This window comes from Rhineura floridana, chromosome 2, assembly GCF_030035675.1.
Source record: "Rhineura floridana isolate rRhiFlo1 chromosome 2, rRhiFlo1.hap2, whole genome shotgun sequence".
Taxonomy (NCBI): domain Eukaryota; kingdom Metazoa; phylum Chordata; class Lepidosauria; order Squamata; family Rhineuridae; genus Rhineura; species Rhineura floridana.
In genome coordinates, this window is record NC_084481.1 from 227,770,692 (window position 1) to 227,787,440 (window position 16,749).

At 44.8% G+C, this 16,749-nt stretch overlaps 1 protein-coding gene across 6 annotated transcripts in view; it reads left to right on the top strand.

Moving 5' to 3' along the window:
* The window catches only part of RTN1 (reticulon 1), a 188,539-nt gene that overhangs the window by 79,122 nt on the left and 92,668 nt on the right, over positions 1–16,749 (top strand). For 4 of the 6 annotated variants that reach the window (XM_061612432.1, XM_061612431.1, XM_061612433.1 and 1 more), the window contains one exon: positions 13,981–14,709. The exons of 1 other annotated variant lie outside the window; for it this stretch is intronic. In XM_061612432.1, the coding sequence (XP_061468416.1) occupies positions 13,981–14,709 (729 nt within the window). Of the gene's footprint in view, positions 1–9,412; positions 9,556–13,980; positions 14,710–16,749 lie in introns of those variants that run through there. One more of the 6 variants, XM_061612435.1, reaches the window with a different exon arrangement.

A 16,749-nucleotide genomic window follows, 5' to 3' on the forward strand; every position in this document is an offset into this window, starting at 1 on the left:
TTCAAACCTCCCGCCAAAGTACCTCACACAAACCCAATTCACAGCTGATGAGCAGAGAGGGGGGAAGCTGTCCAGCCACTCATCTGGGGATGGGGGGTGCCCCAAGAGCGGGAAGCGGCTTACGAGGCTGCACGGCTACAAAGGAGAAAAACACGCCACAGCCCACCCAGCTTCTCATCGCACACAAACAACACCTATGGTTACGGTGTCCCCCACTTTACACCATGTGTGCTTGGCAAGTCTTGCAGAACTGCGCATTCGTGGTAAACCAGAATAGTTGTTCCATTTGGCAAGCTAGTTCTTGGATATTTCCCGTTTCAGCTTGCCAAACACTCCCTCTGGTTACAGTTAGCCATAAGTCAGGATCGCAGCTAATTCCGTTGCTATGGGCGAAAGGCTATAGCTCTGTGACAGAGCACCTATAGCAGCATATCTGCTTGGCAAGTCTTGCAGAAATGCGCATTCGTGGTAAAGCAGAAAAGTTACTCCATTTAGCAAGCGGCTTCTTGGATATTTCCCTTTTTGGCTTGCCAAACACTCCCTATTGCAGCCATTTATAAGCCCCTGCAAGTACATCATAATTTGGGCGCAAAAGTGATTTGTGTTTCCCCTTCCAGTTTCCCCTTCCTTCTGCTGTTTTCACAAATATGCTTTCTTGCATTTCTGCAATCACGTTAAACAGCTTTTCCACCATGACTTCCTGCTTCTGCGCAAACCTGCATTTCTGCACCTACGCAGTATATCCAACAGCACTGATTGGCCACATTTTCCCGGGCGACGTTTCCACACAAGTGCAAACGTGCAAAGGATGGGATTGGCTGGAAAAGAGGAGGGGGACTGGGGAACCGCCCCAGGACCGCCCATGCAACAGCGTCATCTCTTAAATCCGCGGTATTGCGTCCAAGCGGCCGAAGGAACCGTGGATGATTCACACTTTTAAAAAGTGTATCGCATTTTCCGCGGTTGTGCGAAAGCGGATTTAACCGCGCAAAAACGCGCTTTTGCACTTGGCGTCATCAGGACGACCAAAAAATAATGAGAACACAAAGCGGTCATGTCACACATTTTGCAGTCGTCTGGATGAGCCCTAGGATCTTTGCGAAATAATGTGCCCCAAGTCACTGCTTGAATTAGCTGCTTGGCTGCCTACCAGTTGATGAAGTGGTCTTGTTCCAAGTCAGACCATGAAATGTATATGCACACTAGGGGCTACTGCCCCTGCTGGCTTTGGTCTGCTTCATTCACCCACCCCGCCCACTCCTTCACCAAAATCAACACTCCGTTACCCTTAGAGCCCACTAAAAGACTTTTATGATCCTCCCCTCCCATTATTCCTCCCCCCCATGTCAGCAAAATTGTTAAAAATCAAGGCCTTGATGTTTTTTGCCTGCAGCCCTGGCAAAACGTTGAATTTACTTTCATTGCTGCATGCGAGTAAAATGGGGAGACTCGCATACACAATACCATCTTTCTTACTCTTTGTAGATAAGAACCTTTAAATAGAGATCTCAATATCCCTGAGGCATCCAGTGCCCCTGCTGCTGACACTGTTATTATCTATATGACAAATATCTTGCATTGTGCTATTTTTCAGAACCTCCAGCTCCCCTTCCCTGCCTCCCCCCCCCGCCTGTCTATTCCCTTTGCCTATTCAGAAGGTGTTTTGGTCCAGTTTTTCTGTGAAGCCTGACTTATTAACATGGTGATTAACTGTTTTCCGAGTTTGCAGCTAAAATGACATAGAGCATCCTGGGAACCTAAACTCTTCTTTAAAGACAGCAACAGCAAGGTGAGACAGCAGTCCAGTGGCTGGGTGTCATGAATGCAACTGGGGCTTTCCATTGCTGGCTCTGGGACAGATTTGTTTGCAAAGCTAGTTGCAGATGTGCATATGCTTTGCTAGCTTGTTGTCCATGCTTCTAGTTCTCGTGACAGTGAGAGAAGCTTCCGGATGGGCAGCTCTGTTAATCCCTTGTAGTGAAACCAGCAAAGATTCTCGTGGCATGTTAAAGAAAAACAAACCATGGAGGCTGCTCCATGAGGGCAAATGGGGCACTGTCCCACCAACCTTGGTCTGCCTTCAGCCAGGCTCCACCTGCCTGCCTTCTTTCTTCTTTTCCCAGGGGGTGGCACTGCCTGTCGCCTTCTTCCTTCTTAGTCTCAGTGCTGCCCTTGTAGAACTCAGCAGGGAGGAGACAGGTGGGGACAAAACTAGAATCAGTTGGCTCTACCCGTCATGTAAGACTACTTGTATGGTCCTGCACAAAAGCAGAACTACAGCTGAATGTCAAGAAGACTAAAGTAATGGCAACAGAAGATTTATATAACATTTAAGTTGGCAATGAGAATATTGAACTTGTCAAGGATTATCAATACCTTGGCACAGTCATTAACCAAAATGGAGACAATAGTCAAAAAATCAGAAGAAGGCTAGGACTGGGGAGGGCAGCTATGAGAAAACTAGAAAAGGTCCTCAAATGCAAAGGTTTATCAGTGAACACTAAAGTCAGGATCATTCAGACCATGGTATTTCCGATCAAATGATGAAACTGAGGTTATCATACTTTGGACACATCATGAGAAGACATGATTCACTAGAAAAGACAATAATGCTGGGAAAAACAGAAGGGAGTAGAAAAAGAGGAAGGCCAAAGAAGAGATGGGTTGATTCCATAAAGAAGCCACAGACCTGAACTTACAAGATCTGAACAGGGTGGCTCATGACAGATGCTCTTGGAGGTCACTGACTCATAGGGCCGCCATAAGTCGTAATCGACTTGAAGGCACATAACAACAACAACATGTATGGCTGTGAAAGTGGTGTTGGAGGAGAGTTTTGCGCATACCATGGACTGCGAAAAAGACCAATAATTGGATGTTAGAATAAATTAAACCAGAACTATCACTAGAAGCTACAATGATGAAACTGAGGTTATCGTACTTTGAACATATAATGAGAAAACACTATTCACTAGAAAAGACAATAACACTGGGAAAAACAGAAGGGAGTAGAAAAAGAGGAAGGCCAAACCAGAGATGGATTGATTCCATAAAGGAAGCCACAGACCTGAACTTATAAGATCCGAACAGGGTGGTTTATAAAAAACACTAATTTATTTGTTTGTTTGTTTTATATCCTGCCCTTCCTCCCAGCAGGAGCCCAGGGTGGCTTCTATCAGAGGTCGCTGATTCATAAGGTTGCCATAAGTCAAAACTGACTTGAAGGCACACAACACACACACACCTGTCATTGGCTGAAACTCCACTTACTGATGGTCTCCCTGCCTTCCACCCTACCAGCCCCAAAGTGGACCAGCCATCACTGGTAACAAATCTTATGCTATGGCATAAGATTCCGTGGACATTCATTTCACTTCAACAGATGCATGATGTGTTATCTTTGAGTTGCAGATACATATATACATGCTCTGTGTGTGTGTGAGGGAGTGAAGATTGTAAACAGTGGGTTCAGAAGGAAAGGAAATGCAGAGCAGAGTCTGTTAGAGGCAGAAGTGCAAAATGACTTGGGGAGGCCCCCCAGGAATTGGGGAACCAAATGGTAGGTCAAATTTTGCTGTCCTAGTTAGCTGCTTACACCTTTCCAAGGAACAACATCCCCTTTTTCAAGTCAAATTGTCCTTCCTGTTTCCTTACCTTTTTCTATCCCTGCCTTCAAGATCCGTTCCCTAGGCATAGGAATAGGGGAGAAATGCGGTTCACCTTATAATGTGATTTCACCTGTTTTGCACTTCTCGAAATAATATGCAAGCAAATACACAGCTATCCTTTGACAAACCTTGATTGACAGACATGGAGCACACCACAGTGTTTGTCTCCTCCTTGGATATGTAGGCTGTCTTGTTTAACCAGGCCAGCTGAGGAGTTTATCAAAAGGCAAAACTTTCCTGAACAATTTCAACCACTGGAAATCTGAGATGTGTGAGCCGATGAATTAGCATTTGGGAATGCCAGGGAAATGGATGGGGCAGCAGTAAGGCAGTGATGTAACTCAAGTAGGCAAATAGGGGCACCTGCTCCAAAAGCCTAGATATGGGTGCAAAGTCAAAGAAAGGTCATGTGATAAATTGATGCTTGTCTACTATATAATTTGGAAGGTTCTTTGTTCTCTATGCATGTGGACACCTCTTAAAATATTGTAACCAAATTTTGCATGATGGTTCCTGATATCAAGGAGCAGGTTTTTGTCTATGTTTGGATACAGTTGGACACCATTTTGAATCAAGATGGTGGACTAAACCTATTAAAACTGCACTGATTTGCACAAATCTTAAGGTAGTGTAACCAAATTTGGCATGATGATCCTTCAGATTAAGGAGCTGGTTTTGCTCTATGTTTGGATATTATTGGACACCATTTTGAATCAAGATGGCAGACTGAATCTTTCAACATTGTACTGATTTTAACCACTTATTTCAAAACTGAACTGATTTTGGTTTTTTTTGGGGGGGTGTCTTAGAATTCCTGAGCAATGCCAATCACTTTCTGCTAGTTCAAAATTACTCTTAAATTATGTAGTGCTTTCTTTTCAGGGTGAGGGTCTATCTGAGTGGTGCAAATGTCAGACCAGGAGCAGCTCTACTGTTTTAGTTATGATGTATGTTATTTTGTATTTTATTTTGATTTAAATTATTGAGAGATCTGTGATTATAAATACATTTTAAATAAATAAATACATAGCTCCTGTTTTATACTTCTTTACGGTATAGCACAGTGTGGAGGAGAGCCTGGCTGGGAGTCCAGAGTCTGTGAGTTCAAATCCCCACTCGTGTCTCCTGGGTGTCAAGGGCCAGCTAAAGATCACCCCCACAGGGAGTGGCTCAGGGGTTACGTGCCCTGCTACCTGTGCAGCCGTGGGCAAGCTGCAGAGTCCCAAGGAGCCCAGTTGCCCCCCAGCTGGCAGTTGCGGACAAGGAAGGGGCTGGCTTGTGCAGCTGTGGCAAGCTGAGCAGGCCCCACCCAGCTGGGGAGGACTAGCCTCAGAGGGAGGCAATGGTAAACCCCCTCTGAATACCACTTACCATGAAAACCCTATTCATAGGGTCGCCATAAGTTTGAATCGACTTGAAGGCAGTCCATTTCCATTTTTCACCTATTATACAATCTCTCAGACAATTAAATCCCCCCTCCCCCGTGCCTTCTGCATTCCCTACTAATTGGGTTCAGTATCAAGCAGCTTTATATGTTCAAACTCATAACCTCCAAGGCTGGAAAAAACAAAATAAGATGAAAGTTACAAACGTTTAGCCACTATATTACACTGCAGCTGTGGAACAATCCATTTCAGAAGATGTTCAATAATATGCCACAATTATCAGGGAACGCAGCAAGCAGGGAGGATTTAACCTTTCCCTGTCTTTCAGTGATCCTGAGGACAAACTCTCCTCTGAAGCAGTCATTTGTATTGGGAGGAAATCCTCCTTTCGCTGTGATCCTTTGTCAGCCCTGCGCCCGGCTGTTGCCATTTGGCTTTTTAAAAATCTGTACCTTTAATGCAAAGACACATTTAATGTCTAGTTTGGCTTTAGGCACAGATCTTTGTCCTCAACCACTAAATTAGAGATGCCAGGGTTCAATTGGTGGGGGAAGGGCCGTGGCTCAGTGGTTAGAGCAGTGTTTCTCAACCGGTGTGCCTCCAGATGTTGTTGGACCACAACTCCCATCAACCTCAGCCAGCATTGCCAATGGTCAGGAAAGATGGGAATTGTGGTCCAACAACATCTGGAGGCACACCGGTTGAGAAACACTGGGTTAGAGCATCTGCTTTGCATGTAGAATGTCCCAGGTTCAATCCCCGGCATCTCTAGGTAGGGCTGGGAGAGATCTCCATCTGAGATCCTGGAGAGCTGCTGCCCGTCAGAGTGGACAATACTGAGCTAGATAGACCAATGGTCAGGCACAGTGCAAGGCAGCCATCTATGTTCCTAGCCTGGTGTGGAATCTTCAGCATGCAAAGCATGTGCTTTGCCACTAAGCTATGTCCCTCTTCCTTCCTGTGTGTGTCCCTAGCGTACGGGGGAGAAACTTAAACAGTCAAAGCAACTTATGCAATCATTTGACTTTGAAGATTATCATATCTCCCTCTCTGCCTCCCCTGCCAAACTGTCTGCTGAAGCGGAAGGCGTGCAGGCTATCCGAGAACAACTGTGTGTGAGGTGGGATTGCTGAATCGCTGTCTGTAATCTCCACTCTTTCATCCTGGCTCCTTATTTTTTGTCCTTGATCAGAATGGGCTCCGACAACGCAGGCGGAAAATGCTGCGGCTTCCTAGACTAGGTGCTTCATTTGTAAAACAGTGAAATAGGGGTTCCTAAACATAGCGATCTGCTTCACTGGTTCCCAGTCGGCAACCATTTCTTTGGTCATGTGAGATGCTTTGTGTGAATGGTGTGTGGGGGGGGGCAGCCCTGTGTGCTCCTGTGTCCAGTGGAGGCTCCTGGGGCACTGCCTCACGTGCCCTCTGCCAGCCCTCACTTGCCCACCTCCTTACTGAAAACCAGACCAGGGATTGGCTGTTAGGTTCCTCCTCGGTAGTCTCAGTTGAACTCCCTGCAGTCCCTAGTAGAACTCAGCAAGGAGAAGGATATGGACACAGCTAGAATTAGTTGGCTCGGCCTCTCATTGGCTCAGGGTGCACTTATTGTCAGGCTTTTTGCTCTCCGCTCCACCAGCCTCAGTGGGCACCAGCTGCCGCTGCCTGTGTCCCTCTCTTTGCCACTATCTGCTTGCTGTACTTGCCATTCCATCCTTCCTGGCATACAGCAGAGGGAGAGGTGAGAAGGGGTGGGGTGCACACAGTCGGGATGCACCTCAGGATCTTTGCCCTCCCTCACTTTGCATAGCGCAGCCAGTTCACTTGCACAGAACACTCTCATAATCTCCGGTTTGCCTTAAGGAAATAATGACGAGGGTCCTGCAGTTTGGATGGGCAAATCTATCGATTTTGGTTTCTTTCACTTTTTCATTTTTCCAGTCTTAGGTTCAGTTGGCCACATCTCCACATCAGTTTGAGATTTTTTTTAAAAAAGTCCTCAGGAAAATATGTCAGCTCTTCTCCTATTTATTTATTTAATAAGTTTATATCTCGCCCTTTTCCCCAGTAGGAGCCCAGGGCGGCAAACAAAAGTGCTAGAAACACTTTAACACAACATGAAAACACACTTTAAAATATATTAAAATGAAACAACCATTAAAAACACATTAAAACAAAACATCTTTAAAAACATTTTTTTAAAAGGGCTTTAAAAACATGTTTTTAAAAAAGAAGGTTTCAAAACATGAAAAACATATGTACACATTTTTGTATGTATTGGTCTAATATGCACATTTTGCAAGCAATTTCCCCTAATTGATGTATTTTTTCCTAACATTTCTCTTAGTATACACATTTTTGCAGTCGGCTTCCTCTCATATAGTGCATTTTATGTTATTTGCGCTAATATACACACCTTTACACACACTTTCCTTTAATATGCACATTTTGTTCCCATTTTTTCCAGCGGAGAACTGCATTGGAAAGAGGTGGATTTCCAAGGATAGTTGCATTTCAGTTTACGTATTGTTCGAGAAATGTGAATTAGGTTTGTTTTTATATGTCTTCAAGCCTATTACAAGTTATGACGACCCTGTGAATCTTTTTTGATATATTCATAGGATTTTCATGGTAAGAGGTATGCAGAGGTAGTGTGGGGAGGAGAGCCTGCCTGGGAGTCCAGAGCCTGTGAGTACAAATCCCTGCTCGTGTCTCCTTGGTGTCAAGGGCAGGCTAAAGATCACCCCCACAGTGAGTGGCTCAGGGGTTACGTGCCCTGCCACCTGTGCAGCCGTGGGCAAGCTGCATCTTCCCAAGGAGCCCAGTTGCCCCCCAGCTAGCAGTTACAGACAAGGAAGGGCAGCTGTGGCAAGCTGAGCAGGCCCTAGCCAGCTGGGGACGACTAGCCTCAGAGGGAGGCAATGGTAAACCCCCTCTGATTACCACTTACCATGAAATCCCTATTCATAGGGTAGCCATAAGTTGGGGTCTACTTGAACGCAGTCCATTTCCATTTTTCATCTTAGCCTACTGCACCCAATATTCCCAGGCGGTCTCCCATCCAAGAACTAACCAGTCCTGACCCTTCTTAGCTTCTGAGATCAGACGAGATCGGGCGTGTTCATGGTAGTATGTGATGGATGGATGGAAATGGCCTTCAAGTCGATCCTGACTTATGGCGACCCTACAAATAGGGTTTTCATGGTAAGCGGTATTCAGAGGGGGTTTACCATTGCCTTCCTCTGAAGCTGGGAGGCTGTGCCTTGCCCAAGGTCACCCAGTGAGCATCATGGCTATGTGGGGATTCTAATCCTGGTCTCCCAGGTCTTAGTCCAACACCTTAACCACTACACCACACTGGCTCTCCCCACCCCTACCCTTTAAACCAAAGGCCCATCTAGCCAAGCATCCTTTTTTCCATGGGGGCCTACTAGATGATGATGATTTAGATCCTGCACCTTCCTCCAAAGGAGCCCTGAGGTTCTGCTTATGGGAAGCCCTCAACCAGGACATGAGCGCAGTGGCAGCATCCTGCTCATGGTCCCCAGCAACTGGTATTCTGTTTCTCCAGGCATATCTGCCTCTGACACTGTAGGTAGCATGCAGCCATTGTGACACTCTTATCCTCCATGACTTGGTCTAAAGCTGGGCAGTAGCTCCATGGCAGGGCATCTGCTTTCCAGGCAGATGGTTCCAGGTCCAGTCTCCCAATGGCATCTCCAGGTAGGGCCAGGAAAGCACTGTGGCCAGTCAGTGTGTAGACAGTGCTGACCCAGATAGACCTAAGGCAGCCTCCTCTGTTCCTAAGTTGGTGGCTGTCGCTACCTCTTGTGGTAGTGAATTCCACAGTTGAACTATGCGTGCCGTGAAGAAGTACATCCTTTTGGCTTCCAAAGTCTCCTACCGCTCAACTTCACTGGGTGATCCCAGGAGCTACTTTGTGAAAAAGGAAGAAAATTGTCAAACGTGGTGGGTTCACGGCAGCTAGCACCTAATTAACAGATACCAGCCGCTGGTCAAACCATAAATCTGCCAGGTAGGAGAAACCAGGGGGGGCAGCCAGTGTGTTTACTGTTTGGGAAGCGCCAAAGGATGATGTAAAGGAGTCAAGTCCTTAAGGGAGTCCAAATGTCCAGAAACCAAGAGATCCGATCAGGCAGGGCAGTGTCCAAGGCACAGGTTAACAGGAGAGCCGGAGTAATGTCTGCAGCAAGGCTTGACGTTGACTCTAGCAAGAATTCTCCCTTTCCTTCCAGCCTTTTATGCACGGCGTTCAAAGCCAGGTGCTTGCAATCAGCTTGTGTTCTTGCGAGGTCTCCTGCTCCTTAATCGAGCAGATTGCCTTCGTTGCTGCAACATCTGTTGGCGTCTTCTCTCTGCTGGGGAAGGGGCTGGCAAAGGATCCTGAGCTGTCTCCCTGCTTGTCCCCTCTCCTGGGTCTGCGGTCTCCCATTCCTCTTCCTCCTCGGATGAGTCCTCTGAGGGGGGGCATGACAAAAATCTGGGTCAGCATCCTTGAGCAGCCAGCAAAGCTAGGAGCTTGCCATTTTGAATAATTAATTTCAGTTGATTGATTTGTTTCATTTTTGAATAATTAATTTCAGTTGATTGATTTGTTTCATTTTTGAATAATTAATTTCAGTTGATTGATTTGTTTCATTTTTGAATAATTAATTTCAGTTGATTGATTTGTTTCATTTTTGAATAATTAATTTCAGTTGATTGATTTGTTTCATATTGATAGGGCTTTTTTTAAAAAAAAGTTTCAAAAAGGCTTACTACATAACAAAAGTACAATTTTAAAACCAACAATATAATATTAGTCACACCAACAGCATAAAAAACAACCAGTGCTGCTGAAGTGCATTGTTGTTCTACTGGCTTGATTGCTTATGATTTCTTAGTTTTGTTGCAAGGTGCTCTGAGAATCCTTACTGGATTGGAGAGAAATATATTAAATATTTAAAATGAACTGAAGCCCTCACTTCCCTGGGGGAATTAAACGAGGGACGAACTGCATGTGATGATGCAGGATTTCCGTGGTTTTAAAACATGGAACATTTACAGTGTTTGTTGCATATGTATCTGTACATTTTCACCTGTAGAGAAAATAGCAACATCAGACTATTTATTTATTTATTTTATTTATATCCTGCCCTTTCACCCAGTAGGAGCCCAGGGTTGCAATTAGAAAAAAATGAGGTTGGGGAAAGGTCTGCACTTCCCCAGCACCTCGGTCCAGATCCACTTCCTCTCCCTGCTCCGTCATTGCTATTAATTTTTTTTTTTTTTTAAATGCAAGAGATCCTGACCACACGTCTCCCACATCAAGGCTGCTTGTGCCTTGAATCTACCCAAAGTCCTTGGATCCTGGGAAACGGTCTATGAAAAGCCACCAGTGTTTTGCTTGCTAACATCACATGCCTCCCACTTCCCCTTTCTTCAGGCTCATCACTACAGAACAATTCCCAGATTAAAACCTCAGTGTAGTTAATACTTCCACATATCAGGCCTTTTTATACTCTGCCTGCCACAACAGAGAGCTTTGTGCTGAGGCAAACATTTCAGTCAGCTACAGGAAATACACGTACCTGTACAATCAGTAAGCCAATACTTACAGCACCCTCTAGTGGGATAAAACAGCATGTCATAGTTTGATTTCTTTCTTAAATCTGTAATCCCAACAGATTTGTACTCTCTAAACTGGACTTCTTCGCCAACCTAATACCCTCCAATTGGGTTGGGCTAGATGAACTTATAGGACCCTTCCAACTCTACTGTCCTATAATTCTGTGCCTTCTACGCATAAGGTGATGTGCATAATACAATAAAAACAGCAAATGAATTTTAAAATCAATACAAAGTAGACATCCAGGGCAGAGAGAAATCCATTCATCCAGCTGGGAAAGCTTATTGGAACAAAATTGTCTTCACTTGTTTCCGGAAGGTGCAAATAATGGGCATCGGGATGGGGGAGAAATGCAGTTTAGTTTGCATTTAAAGCCGAATCTATTCATGCTTTCTGAAGCAATGTGGGTGCTGAAACAGAGGCATCCTTCAAAATTCGCACTTATCCAAATCCAACGAATGCTTACAAAAATGCATATGAAAGTGTGCATTAAAATGAATATATTAGTGAAAATAACACACAATGCATTGTCTTAGGAGAAACTGCTTGCAAAAATGTGCATATTATTTAAAACTGCAAACAGAAATGTTTTTAGTAGGAAAAATTCACACTAACACACTGAAGAATCTTCATGAGGATTTTTTTTTAAAAAAGCAAATTGCTGCAGAAATGTGAAGAACGGAATTTAAGATTGGAAAAAAGGAGAAACTGAGAGAGCCAAAACTGGCAGATCCTTCCATCCCTAGTGGGCATCTATCGTATCTCAGCAGGAATGCTGTTCCACAGAACAGGGGCAGCCACACGGAAAGCCCTGCTCTGAGTTACTGTGGAGCAGGCTTCTGATATATTTGGAACTTGCAGGAGACATTCTTCCGCAGATCACAGTAACCTGCTGGGTATATGTGGTTTCCGAAGTAATCTGGTCCTGAGCTGCATAGAGCTTTATATGTTAGTACCAACTACAACTCGCGCCAACCCCAGCGGTGGGATATGGGACCTCCTAGAGACTAGTAGTAATGACTTTAGGGAGATTGAGATGGGGAAGGTGTCTAAATGCACAGACTCCAGTGGCTGAAATACTTTAACTGCGCAGCTCAGAAAGAAATGAGGCCAGTTGGGTGAATGCAAGAGGTTAATTGGCTACCATTTGCCTGTAGGCACCAGCTTTGCTCCTGTGTGTCCCAGCCCCGCCAACTCCTTACACAGCCTGCGATTGTGCTGAGTGGAGTTATCAAGGGCGATCTTTCCGTTTGAGTTTTGCAAAGGCTCCACCTTATGGCAGTGATGTTGCATCAAGGAGAGAAGGCATGCTTTGCCTGACACCATCCTGGAACGTGAATCCGGAGGAATATTGGGGGTCACCACCAAAGAGCAGCCTTCCCCAACCTAGTGCCCACCAGATGTTTTAGACAACAGCTCCTGTCATCCCTGACCATTGGCCACACTGGCTGGGGCTGATGGGAGTTGTAGTTTGATAACATCTAGAGGGCACCAGGTTGGGGGGAGGCTGCCATAGAGTAGTTTAATTCTCAGGCTCCTGAGATACTGTTGGAGAATTTTGTTTTTCTCCTGTGGGTTCTTTTGCTGGGGGTCCTTGAATAAAAAGTTTGAAGACACAGGCTTGGAGCAAAAAGGTAGGCCTTTATTGGAAGACAAATGTACACTTGGTCGGTCTCCCTCCTAGTGAGTGGAGACCTGCAACTTGGCACTGTTTGCCTGGGGTTTTTATACATTTCAGGACAAAGACTTCAGCATCTACCAATCAGGATTTAACACATCAGAATGACATAGACATGACAGTATTACACAGGCATTTGTACAGGTACATTGTACTTTAACATATTAGGATGACGTAGACATGATAGTATTACACAGGGATATTGCACAGGTACTGTATCATGTTCTAGTGAATTTGGTGTTCTAATGAAGTTTGCAATGTTCAGTACTTCACATGAAAGTATATTTTCGCTATGAGCTAAGCATTTTAGTTAATGCAATCCTTTCTACGTCTTAGGGATACCGAGATATTCTGTTATCAACTGTTTTGAGTACAAGTAGTTCTAAACAAAAACCAGCACAGTCAGGGAGAATATCCCTAAAGAGAAAAAAAGGGTCTATTAGGCCATTAAAATGTTATGAACCTTTATAGCTTTATAAAATAATTTATTTTGCTTATTATTTATGTATATTTGAATTCCCCATTAGCGATACATGTATGTATATATAAAATTCCCCATCAATACCTTCTTGAGAACATCAGCCCTAAAACTCTGCTGTCGTTAAACAGAGTATAAGAGATTTGTTACTGTGATTGCATCTGTCTGCTCCCGTGGTGGTCCCCTGTGCTATGCATGTTTTCTGTACATACCAGCAAGGAGAATATAGGGAATGATGAATGTGCTGGCATGTTTATTGGGAATTATCAGCATGCTGGCACACACTTCCTGATTGTTCCCACTGTCCCTGGTGCAAGTAGGAGAAACAACCCAAGAAGCCACAATTGAGAGCCAGTGTGCTGTAGTGGTTAGAGCATCGGACTGGGACCTAGGAGACCGGGGTTCAAATCCCTACTCAGCCATGACGTTCACTGGGTGACCTTGGCCCAGTTACTGTCTCTCAACCTAACCAGCCTCTCAGGGTTGTTGTGAGGATAAAATTAGGAGGCAGAGAACCATGTTTGTATGCCACCTTGAGCTCCTTGGAGGAAAGGTGGGATGCAATAGCAATAGTAGTGATGCATGGCAGCCTGTAACGACTGAACCTGGAGTCCTGGTTTGTTGCTCTCTAACAAGCCGGAATCACTTGCCAGCCTTCAACTATGGTTTGTTATTTACTTTAAATCCTGGCTTGTTAAGGAACAACAAATTAGAATCCTGAGTTCAGATGTTATTTATTTTATTTTATTTTTTAAAATAAAATGTATATGTTGCTTGAATGTAAAGATCTCTAAGCCATTTACAAAAAGCATTAAACATTAATAAAACACTTAAAAACAAGTAATGATAAAATTTATTTAAAACAATGGAAACGGCTACTAAACAGATCTCAGGATGTCAAGCTTAATGGAGGCTTCTCGGTTTGTTTCTCACACCAGGGCAGGTGTGAAGTGGGAGCAATCAGGCACCCTGGACTAGCATGCTACTCATTTCCAAAATGATGATAAGCCAGCAAGCTTGGCTGATCATGATGTGTGAAAGCAGCCATTGTCATGTTGGTGATTATGAGATTCAAACAAGTCTTCAGAAACAGTATAGTAGTTCCCCCCCGCACACACTAAATTGTACTTCTGTGTTTATTTTAGGAAACATGTCAGCTTCTTACCTTTATGATTACAATTTTCCCAAGACGTCGGAAAGCGGCAGTGGCTCCTTTTACACTTCCCTGATTTCTGATGACCTCTACACTTCTCAGGATTCCTCTTATTTCACCGGCAATCTGCCCAAAGGGGGGAGCCATGTCACTCCTTCAGGTACCACAGAAGGATTTCACACCCAGGATGGGACGGCCTTTGAGTCCCATGGCTTGCTTAGCTCTGATTCTGGAATAGAGATGACTCCTGCAGAATCCACCGACGTCAACAAAACCTTTGCTGACCCCATGGAGCAGACGAAATCAGACGCTTACAAATACATGGACATCAGTAGGTCGGAAGAGATCAAATACCAAGAGAGGTGTGACACAGGCTTGGGAGACGTTGGCCCTCCCAGCTTCATTAATCAATGCCAGGAGGATATGACTAGACCTAAGGGGACCGTTTTTGAGGAAAAACCTCTGGGGAAAGAGTCAGGTTTGTGTGAGGGCTCAACTTTTCCATCTGAGACATTTGGTGACCAACAGTTCCGTCCCTCAGTAACAGCACCGATCAAGATTACCCTGACTGAGATAGAACCTGTAGAGGGGACAAAGGAGAAAATGCCAGAAAAGCAAGAGGCAGGCCTGAAACCAAGCCGTGAAGTAGTTCCCACAGTGACCGTGTCTGAGCCAGAAGATGACAGCCCAGGCTCTATTACACCACCTTCTTCAGGGACAGGTAAAAACCACCTGTACCCAGTAGTATGTTCATCCATATATTGTTCTGTGGGGATGATTTGTTAAGATGTTATGCAAATATAGTCTGCATGGCTGCTTAGTTTATAAATTAAGCACTCTTCCCAGTGAGAATAACGACCAATTTCTGGGAATCTGCCAGAGCTGAAGCTTGTGTGAAACTAAGACCGTTTGCATCCTAGCCTCAGATACTTCTGAGTGGGCTGCAAGGACTCAGATGAGAATTAAAGGGGTGTGGGAATATCGCTTTAGTTCAGGTATCCAAGAAAAGGTCCCACCATTACAAGCCTCAAAATTGTGTAGCTTATAAAAATGACATGTTTCGAGCTAATAACTTGAAGGGTTGGCTGACGTGATCTACCTGGTGCGGTATACAAATGTGCCAAATTTCAAACCGATCCAATAGATATTGGCACAGGTAAAGTGCTAAAAATTGACACAGGCGTATCATATATTCCTTTCCAGTTTTGATGAAAACTACTGACGCATTCCTTTTTGCTGACGCAAGAACACTTTCATTGATTTGGTGAAGCTCTGAGTGGTGGTTCAAAGGTTGTTAAGATTTTCCTGCTCCATTAAAGCAAAAAGCACCATCTTCACTTCTGGCAAAATAACATGATGCACACACAATTTAAAGTTTGAAATGAGAATATCCATACCACAGTGTTTCAAGAGGATTTCAAGATACCATGTACAATTCTTGTTCCTTTAATTGTGGAATATGAAAGTGTGGTGCGAAGGTTGCCAACCTTTTGGGTTCTGTGGGCACATTTGGAAACCCAAGTCTATTGTGGGTACCACTTGCCCCACCCTGCAACCACATACAAGACCCAAAACCACAATGGCACAGCCGGCAACCACATGCACACTCACTGCAACCACATTTGTGAAGTGAGGCCAGAAGCAAAAGTGGGCAGAACAACAATGTAAAATTTACCTTTGTACGGTAGGCTAGTTTCTTCAAAGCCACACATCCCTCTGTGTCCTCCATCCAGGCAACTAAGAAGCAAGAACAGAGTTCAAGGTCATACTCTGGCTGGGCAAAAGGGTGCCTCGGTGCCTCCCCACACAACCTGGCTTGTGGGCGGGGTTTAGCGCGGGTGGCTTCCCGCCTCTTCCCTCAGCTGGGCAGCTCTCAGCGCTACAGGTTTGCTGGGGATGGAAAAACGGCTAGGCAAAAACACTCAGGGAGGGTTGGGGAGGGGTGTGGCTCAGGAAGGGGGGGTATGTGGCTTGGAGAGAGTTCCAAGGCCGGACAGAGAGGCGTGGAAGGCCACATTTGACCTCTGGGCCTGAGGTTCCCCATTCTTGTGTAGCCCATCCTTCCACCTAATGATGTAAGCAATAAACAGGCAGGGGTCAACTCACAAGAGGATTCCTCTACCAATGCAGTAAGGCTCAAATGCTTCATAAGACAATACAAGACAACATGCAGCATCTTTGCTGGTCCCAGGCTCTCCATTCCCCCCATCTGGATTTGGACCTAACAGACTAAAGAAAAGTGAGGGTGCATAGAGAGTATGTTGTAAGCAAGCCCAGTTTGTGACATTGCACAACATCATTGCGGCTCATGGGGCACATCTGTTAAGGCATTGGCCTTAGCTTCCTATTTCGTGGCTTTGTGGAGCGTGAGCCGATATGAGTTAGTCTTAAGTCTGGCAGAATTTTGGACAATTGGATGTGCTCTAGTTAGGCTCAGAGGCTCTCTGTTCTTAGTTGGTAGTCAGGGCAAACGCATCCCAGTGGTACATCATTACCCTGTACTGAATATATATTAAAGATATTCTTCCACTCTAAAATCTGTGATTTGGTCCCAGACTATGGTCTGAAGGCACGTAAGGCCAGCTCCCTGCTGAAGCTAAGGAGGGTCAGGTCTGGTCAGTGCCTGGATGGGAGACTGCCTGGGAACCATATGTAAGCCGCCTTGGGTTGCTATCATGAAAAGAAAGGCGGGGTATAAATGTAATAAAATTAATAAATAAATAATGATTTAGAAGTTATGCAAATATAGCAAATCTGTATT